This window comes from Cyprinodon variegatus, unplaced genomic scaffold, assembly GCF_000732505.1.
Source record: "Cyprinodon variegatus isolate N-32 unplaced genomic scaffold, C_variegatus-1.0 Scaffold18, whole genome shotgun sequence".
In the NCBI taxonomy this organism is placed as follows: domain Eukaryota; kingdom Metazoa; phylum Chordata; class Actinopteri; order Cyprinodontiformes; family Cyprinodontidae; genus Cyprinodon; species Cyprinodon variegatus.
Window position 1 is genome coordinate 995814 of NW_015150471.1, and position 9460 is coordinate 1005273.

Here is a 9460-nt window from a genome sequence, read left to right on the forward strand (position 1 = left end):
GTACAGTAATCAAGTAAATTTACTTGACTTTCCACCATTGCTCATAATTAGGTAACTCCAAACGGCATGTCAGTTGCACTGAATTTGCTCATGGGTGTAAAGGTGAATTAATATAAATACACGCAACACGTTTAAGCCTTTTGATTAAAGATAAACATTGTACACAAACAAATAAACAGGAATGAAAAATTAGGCTATAAATCTATGTAACAATACAATTTCACCACCAATATTTAACATATTTTTAAACAGCCCCTGTCTTTGCCTTACCCCTCCACTAGGGGGAGATGCAGCAGCAGGGCGCATCTGTCCAGCAGGCTGGCAGAAACTGTCAGGGTTTAGTGCTTGCAGTTCTTGTTCTGCATCAACACAAACATTAAATTCATTATTCTTTTTTTTATGTTAATACAATGATGATAAATACAGAAATCACCCACCTTGTCTGTTTTCAGGGGGAGGAGCATCACTTCGAATCTTGCTTTTCTCAAACTCTTCATGATACTTTATCTACACAAACAAATACACATTTTATCCACATGGGGGCAGTTATTGCTTATATTGAACTGTATCCCCCTCTACAGGTTTGGCTTTGAGGTGAATTGTTAACCATTTTAGGAGAAGCCAAGAAGAATGAAAATATTTGCATTATAAATCAGCTGCAGCGAATGTAGCTCACAGAAAATGTTAGTGGAAACATAGAGGGAACAGATACAACATTAAAACTCTGCAGGGGAAAGAGTAGCAATATGTGGGAAAAACAAGGAAATGGAGAAAGAAAACAAGATTATGGCCTTTTGACATGCAGCTCAGTGCCTACCATTCCTTTCTGCAACTAGTGCTCTCATGAGAGAAAAACAAAGTGTGTGTCTGTGTGTGTGAAGCAGTTGAGTTTGTGTCCACAGCTGAGAGACTTTGACCATATAGGGCAGCTGCTCCGTGGTGGACGAGGAGAAATGTCAGAAATGTTCCACTGTGTTTCTGAAGGAATACACTCTGACTTTATTCTCTGCAATCTGTTCTTGGATTTTACATAGATATGTTTCAAAGTTCCCCTTATCCCGAAGCAGAATTCTGCAGCTCCGGATTTTTAAAAGAACTTTATAGTATAAATGTCAGCACAGATATTTTTGTAAATGCAAACCCACAAAAAAGCATAGACTGCATGGATGAATGGGCAGACATATTTCTATTAGGTCAGGGAGCATTGCCAAAAATAGAAATATCTTGTCCAGGGGTGATGCTGTAAATCGCTGTATTTCCTCAAACTGTAGTTTAAAACCTTTAGTTGATCCAAAATGCTGCAGCCAGAGTTTTAATAGAAATTCAAAAGATCATATTTCTCCTGTTTTGGCTTCAATGGCTTCCTGACACAAATGTATATCACTTGATAGTCCCACAATGGGGAAATTCACTCTCTGCATTTGACCCATCCCTTTGGGGAGCAGTGGGCTGCCATTGTGCGGAGCCCGGGGAGCAGTGTGGGCTTAAGGTTTTTGTTAAGGAACCCAGAGTGGAGGATGTGGGGATCAAACCAGGTACTTGCAACCTTCTCAGAGCACAAATGCATGCTCTAACCCCAAAGCCCGCACTCCCCGATGATAAATCCAGACTTCTCATATACGGTGGGTATGGAAAATATTCAGACCCCTTTGTTTCGCTGCAGTCATTTGCTCAAATCAAAAAAAGTTCATTTTATTTCTCATTAATGTACACTCAGCCCCCACATATTGCCAGAAATAAACATAAATGTAAAAATGTTTGCAAATTTATACAAAAATAAGAACTAAAATATAAAATAGTCATAAGTATTCAGACCCTTTGCTGTGACCCTCATATTTAACTCGCATGCCGTCCATTTCTTCTGATCCTCCTTGAGATGGTTCTGCTGCTTAATTGCACTCCAGCTGTGTTTAATTAAACTGATTGGACGTGATTAGGAAATGCACACGCCTGTCAATATAAGACCTTACAGCTCACAGTGCATGTCAGAGCAAACCTTCTAGGAAATGCATCTAATTCTGCTACAAATCAGTTAATTAGATTTTTTAAAAACACTGGATTATTTAATCGTTTTCAAATAAAGAATATAAGTATGTGTATGCATGTGAATATTCACACATGTTAATTTATATGTGAGTTGGTATAGCTATTGATTGATAGATAACAAGCAGATTCGTTCATACCATTGAGGTATGAATTAACTTCCCTCCGACGTCATCGATAACCACACTCCAGTCTGGTAGGTGGCGGCAAATGCACCTTAAGTTGGTTACCATCCACCAATAAAAAAACATAAGAAGAAGAAGAAGGAGAAGTGCGTGTCAGAGGAAATGAGAACCATGAGGCTTAAGGAATTGCCCAAGGAGCTCAGAGACAGAATTGTGGCAAGGCACAGATCTGGCTAAGGTTACAAAATCATTTCTACAGCACTCCAGATTCCCAAGAGCACAGTGGCCTCCATAAACCTTAAATGGAAGACATTTGGAATGAACAGAACTCTTTCTGGACCTCGCCGTCCAGCCAAACCGAGCCATCGTTGGAGAAGAGCCTCGGTGAGAGAGGTAAAGAAGAACCCAAATATCACTGTGACTGAGCTCCAGAGATGCATTAGGGAGATGGGAGAAAGTTTCACGAAGTCAACTATCACTGCAACCCTCCACCAGTTGGGGCTTTATGGCAGAGTGGCCTGATGGAAGCCTCTCCCCAGTGCAAGATATATGAAAGCCTGCATAGAGTTGGCCAAAAACCACATGGAGGACTCCCAGACTATGAGAAAGAAGACTCTCTGGTCTGATGAGACAAAGATTGAACATTTTGAGGTTAATTCTAAGTGGTATGTGTGGAGAAAACCAGGCACTGCTCATCCCCTGACCAATACAATCCCAACAGTGAAACATGGTGGTGGCAGCATCATGCTATGGGGGTGTTTTACAGCTACAGAGATATCCTGGAAGAAAACCTCTTCAAGAGTGCTCAGGACCTCAGACTGGACCGAAGGCTCATCTTCCAACAAGATAAATACCCTAAGCACACAGCTAAAATGACAAAGGAATGGCTTGGGAACAACTCTGTGACCATTCTAGACTTGCCCAGCCAGAGCCCTGACTTAAACCCAATTGAGCATCTCCGGAGAGACCTGAAAATGGCCGTCCACCTACGCTCACCATCCAACCTGACAGAACTGGAGAGATCTGCGGTAAGAATGGTAGAGGATCCCCAAATCCAGGTGTGAAAAACTTGTTGCATCATGCCCAAGGAGACTCATGGCTGTACTAGCTCTAAATGGTGCTTCTACTTAATACTGAGCAAAGGGTCTGAATACTTAGGACAATGTGATATTTCATTTTTTCTTTTTTAATACATTTGATGATAATAAAACAAAGTGAATAATTTGAAGGGGTCTGAATACTTTCGGTACCCACTGTAAAAAGCTGTAAAACAACCCAGCGCTGTCTGATATCAAAGATCTTGTGTTCCTTAAGTTCCTAATAGAAAACTCTGCTCTCAAACTGCAGGTTAACCCATGGCTAGAATATCTACAAGTAGAATGGGAGGCAGATCTTTTAGTTATCAGGCTCCTCTCTCATGGAACCAACAACCAGTTGTAATCCATAAGGCAGACGACCTGTCTACTTTTAAGGCTTAAAACTTTCCCTTTTGATAAAGGTTATAGCCAAAAGGCCTTAGGTTATGATGAGCTATAGTTATGCTGCTATAGGCTTAGACTGCAGGAGGACAGTCTGATACATTCTCTCTCTCTCTCATCAGAGATGGGAAGTAACGAAGTACAAATACTTCGTTACTGTACTCAAGTAGATTTTTCTGATATTTTTACTTTACTTTACTACTAATTTTTATGGCGACTTTTTACTTCTACTCCTTACATTTTTACACAAATATCTGTACTTTCTACTCCTTACATTTTAAAAAAATTGGCTCGTTACTTTAGTTTTGAATCATTTCAATGGAGTTACCGTTATTATTTTTCACGTCATCAATACCAAATTCAATCTAATTGGATGGGAATCTACGTTGCATTTGACGCACCACTACAAGATGAATCGACAGATTCGGCGGTATTCATTCACGGCAAATCATTGCAGCTTGGTGGCGGTGGCGTTAGCATAGTAGTATGGACGACGAGATGATTGAAAATGAACACAACGGAGATCTAGTCCTATTGGCAGACATCCATTTAAAATGTAGGCAACGGCATGAAAAAAGTGGTTTCTACTTTTACTTTTATACTTTAAGTAAATTTACAAGCTTGTACTTTGTTACTTTTACTTGAGTAAAGAAGTTTAATCAGTACTTTCACTTTTACCAAAGTATTTTTTAACACAAGTATCTGTACTTTTACTCAAGTACTTTCTACTCAGTAGAAAGTGAGTACTTTTGCCATCTCTGTCTCTCATTTATGTTTTATTTTTATTGTAGCTTTATCTGACCGGGGGTTGTGTTCAGCTGTGACATCATCCTGGAGGGAGGCAAGGTCATGCTCAATTTCTATCTATGAATCACTTGGTTCTGTCTTTCAGTTCATAACTTTCTCTCTTTTTCTACTCTCTTTATACTCAAAACTTGAAAACTGACTCGGAGCTCTACTGAGCCGTGCCTGTCTCCTAAATGAAGTATCAGGAGCTACAACTGTGAAAAGAATAAATTTTCTCTTAAATGGAAAGTGCTTCTTTGTTCCTTTTGTGTGTCTGGTCAGTCTGCTCAAACCTCCAGTCGGTCGTGGCAGAAGGTTCTAGTTCTGCTGGAGGTTTCTTCCTGTTAAATGTGTTTTCTCTCAAAATGTGCTTCAACACAAGCAACTACCGGTATATACTATCTCTGCATGCTTACTGAGGAGTGAATTCTGTCAATGATTAGATGCAATCGATGTGGTTGATCCTTAAAAAGCTTTCAAAGCAATCTGTTTGTATGATTTCATTAAGTTTGTAAAGTTTTTTGGGATAACATGTTTTGAAAATTGGCCTTTTTTTATATACAAAACTGATCTGAATTGGAAATCAAGCTACTTAATATGAAAATCAAACTTCAACTCCAAACTTTTCCTAATTATAGAAAAAAAACTACTACTACTTTTTATGTCACGGATTTATCATCATGCTCTACAACCACTGGTAGCTGTTGCCTCATGATCTTTTTAAACCTAACCTTTATCTTTAATATCTGCAGAGTCAAAGACGAGGTTTGGTTTGTTTTTTTTGTTTTTTTGTGCTGGTAAAAGGGAATCTGCACTCACATTACTAATCTGGTCCTGCGTCTTCTTCAGCCTCTGCATCTCCGGTGTGTCGACCACCACGCTGAAGCCTTTCCCCTTGTTCTTCTCAAACTCCTCCTTGTAAAGGGCCTGCAAAAACCAATCTTCTTTTAGATGAAGAGCTGCTTTATTAGTTGCCGTCTTTTACATCTCATTGGTATCCTCACTACTGTTTAATTAAATGTAGGTTAGCACTGTAATATATTACAGTATTTCCCCTACAAAGATAAAAAAACAACAACATAGTTTTCCATTTTGTGAAACTTCCTTTTCTGTGAACATCTACAACATAAGTGACAAAGTCAAGGTCTGTGGACTGATCCAGCCCTCCAAGGCAGTTTATCAGTCCCTCTTGAGTCAAAACAAGCATATGTCATTAAAACACAGGCATGGCAATTTTTAAAGTGGATAAAACTGTTAAATAAAGGGGATTAAAGTTATAATACCAGAGCAGTGTGCTCTATGCAAATTAAACAATATAAAATGTATATTTTATACAGCTGCAAGCAGCCTTTTTAAAGATTTATTAATGCTGAAGCGACCCAATATAAAAATGAGATTTAGACTCCTGACTTAACATAAAAAACAGTGTTTATTATTTTTTTCCCGTGGAAAACCGTGACAGACTTATCATATGTGCAACTTCTAAAATCCTTCATAGAGTGGAACAATTTTAGGACTGATAAGTTTTTATATTTTTGTGACAATGACATAAAAACTAAACAAATATGAAGAAGTCAATATTGAGCCCCATTTTTGCTTCAGTTAAATTTGTTGTTGTGCCAGATCTAAGTCTGTTTTATTTATTTATTTTTTTTTAATCATCTGAACTTGCTGAGGGAAATTTAAAGCAAAATCTTAATTAAGAAATAATTGGAGAACCAGGAGCAATCAAGAGGCTGAAAGCTCCAAAAGAGGTGCAAACAATGAGAAAGTATTTTGTCAAAAGGAATCTTTTTTTTCTTTTTTCCTTCTTGAAATATTTACATGCAGTCATTATTTTAAGCTTTTTCCCCTAGTGAGTGAAAAAGAGGACAAACAGGTATTTTTCTTTCATTTTTTTTTTAGAATTATTCACTATATTAAAACTTTCAAATATGTTTTTAAAAGACTTGAACCCATTTTAAGCACAAAAATATCAATCAAGGTAAATTAAAATTCTATTGGAAACAAATGTAATATTGGAAAAAAATTTTAAATAAAAAAAATCTGGTCTTTTAACCACACAACGTTTTTCTTTTTTGCTCTATTCCATGTAAAGTATAGCAAAGCTACAAACCTGAGAGTCTGCTGAAAAACAACAGAAACACATTTAGCCTACAGAGAGTCTAACCTGTTAAAGTCACTTTGAGCTCAGAGCAGGGCCAGCTGTAGGGATCGAAAATTAGGCCAAAGGGTTGTCCAATTTTACATTGATTTATCGATAAACAATCGGATTCCAAGGGCTCCTTAAAGACGAAATTAAATTTGGTAAAACTAAAACTTTTCTACTTGAGAAGCTTGGGATAGAGCATATTGAAAGATGAAAACTTTTTTTTTTTATCTTAACATTTAAAATGTTCATAATTCCTGCTCTAAGTGGGTCGCTCTGTCAGCTAAAGGCACGTTTTAGAGTCTCTATACTCCAGTTAATGATTAATCGATTATTACATTAGTTGACAATTATTTAAATAATCGATTAATCTGATTAATTATTTCAGCCCTTAACTATATATGTATATATATTGGCTGTGTTCTCAAATGTATTTAATCTGCTTTTTTTTCTTTTTGGCTTTTATTCATATTTCTGAAAAAGTAACATTTAGAATACTAGCTGCAGCTGCAGTTAACCTTTAGTGTTTAAAGTTAATGCGTTAATATCAGCTAGAGCATATTTGGATCAAATATTTCACACTAGATGATAAATGCAGATAAAATTATCACTGTTCCCTGGGAGCATAAGGGGAACATCCTCACAGGGAACATTTACAGGGTTAAACAAAATTAAAATGTTTATAGAAATGAAAAATCAGAGATCCCTGCGCTCTGCAACACACACATCTCCAAAGGCACAAACGCAAATGAGTCACGTTCTTGCTATGAGGAATACGCCACAGCGAGCGAGTTCAACTGCAGGGACTTTTATGGTTATAAACAAAGACATGAAGCTCTTGGATCAGATGAGAGAAATGGGGGAAGCAGCTCTGGATCTGGGTAGAATCAGAAGAATTGCTTCACTTGTCTGTCAGAAATCCTTTTTTTAAATCCAAATCACAGCTTTTCTTGTGATTCTTTGTGTTTCTGCAGCTCCTGTGAAAGTAGTCATCGTGTAAAGAAGGTTTTGTGAGTTTTTGGACCATTTTGATCCACAAAACAAACCCTTAGGAAACATCAGAGGGGCTTGTCAAATAATACTGATTCATTTAAGCCTGAAACACTAAATAATCACAGTGTTGTGTTTATTTAATACTTTAATTTATGAGAATTTGTCTACCTTTACAGACAATCGTTTTATCTTGGATGGAGGTAATTGAAGGAAAACACTGGAGGAGAACCTGTAAGAGGCTGAGAAGGACTTGGAACATGGCTGCAGGTTTGTCCATACCAGGACAGGGTAACCACCCTGAACATTTACCCCTCTATTTGGTTGACAGATAGAAAAAGTAATTCCACATTACGGTTACACACTGCTTCATGTTATGTCTATAAAATAAACTGAGGCTTGTAGTTGTAATATTACTAAGATAAAAAGGATTCACCATGTGTCTCTCGGGTGCCTATTTTCTGTTTTTTTTTTAGAGACTCCTTCTCAAGAAGGCATATCCTGACAACTGCTGTTTCTGTATCACCACAAATGCCCTTTGTGTGCAAATATAGAGCTTCAGACGTGGAACGACCTCCTGCTAATGTTCTGGAGATGTACTGCATTACTCCCAACCTCATGTTATGACTTAAGGTCACCATTTACATCTGCTGCCTCTTCCGTTCCAATGTTTTACTCCTCTGGAGACACAGAGCTGCCCTACTCTACACGTTTCCTCTTTAACTCCCTTAGTTGGTCAATTTTCCCACTTCCCTATCATTTTAAACCCTACAGAACCAACTTGAACAGTAACTCATACTCAGTATCAATGTGCTGAACTTCAGAGCCCAATAATACAGCTGCCAGAAGAAATACTACAGCTGTTTGTGTTTTGGTCCAAACGAGATCCATAAGCTACTGAGGAGAAGGAGCCATCTGTGTTTCTGTACTGCCAACCCAGTTATCGACAGTGTCCTCAGATCACCTTTCCACTACTGCAAGCTTTTCTGATCTTTGTCAGATAGTTGTTGTTTTTACAGCATTACTGATTATCAGTTTTAGGGATTTGTAATTTTGTCCGGCAATAGAAACTGAATTAAATGAGCAAATTCCATAATTACCCGTCAGACATGAAATCATGATCATTGCTCCTGACAGCAGAGCTTAGAAACATGCTGTCCTCAGGAGTACGAAATAAGAAGCAACACAAGTTAGAATATGCAGGGAATTAAACAAATCCTTGAGCTGCAACTGTATTCATTCATTCATTCTCACATGCAGCAACTTTTCAGTATATCAATTAAGGTATCTTTATCAAAAGGGTGAATTATGAGGTTGCCCCACCCAACAAGATTTTTTATTTTATTTCTAATTTCTTTATCTTTTGATTGTTCTTTTTAACAGATCATATTCTCTTCCCCTCTGGGGACGGGCTTTCATCTGGAATGAGGAGCCAAGATGCATTTCTATTGGTCTGCATGGAAACTAGCAACACCATTTGTATTTGCCTTGAAGTGAAGAGAATGTGATCTTTAATTAAAGTCGTACAGAAATTATATTTAAATATCAAATCATTCTGGCTTGAACATGTAAATAAATGGACTCTTTATCAGACGATATTGTCCAAAAATGTAGAAATGTTCTATTTAAAAAAAATACTGTCCTAAAATCTGTGTTTTTTTTCTTCCTTATCTTATGCAGGCCAGAAAATTACACGTCAGCCTGAACACCTAAATTGGGCCAATCATATATCAACGGTCATCTGTCAATCAAATTTTTTTGGTCATAGCATCTTGAATCATATGTAGCAGCTAATATATCCTTTCCCATTGAGTCTGTGTCTTCAGCAGGCGTAGAGCTAACAGAACTGGCAGCGTTGCGAGGCAAGGGCTCAAACACGTACGGCTGGA

General features: G+C 37.7%; 1 protein-coding gene across 1 annotated transcript in view; it reads right to left on the reverse strand.

Annotated features, from left to right (window-relative positions):
- The window catches only part of LOC107092784 (LIM and SH3 domain protein 1-like), a 15739-nt gene that overhangs the window by 2937 nt on the left and 3342 nt on the right, over nt 1-9460 (reverse strand). Inside the window, exons 4-6 of the mRNA XM_015387440.1 lie at nt 5252-5359; nt 438-507; nt 271-359 (exon numbers count right to left, since the gene is read on the reverse strand). Coding sequence (XP_015242926.1) covers nt 271-359; nt 438-507; nt 5252-5359 — 267 coding nt within the window. The remainder of the gene's footprint in view (nt 1-270; nt 360-437; nt 508-5251; nt 5360-9460) is intronic.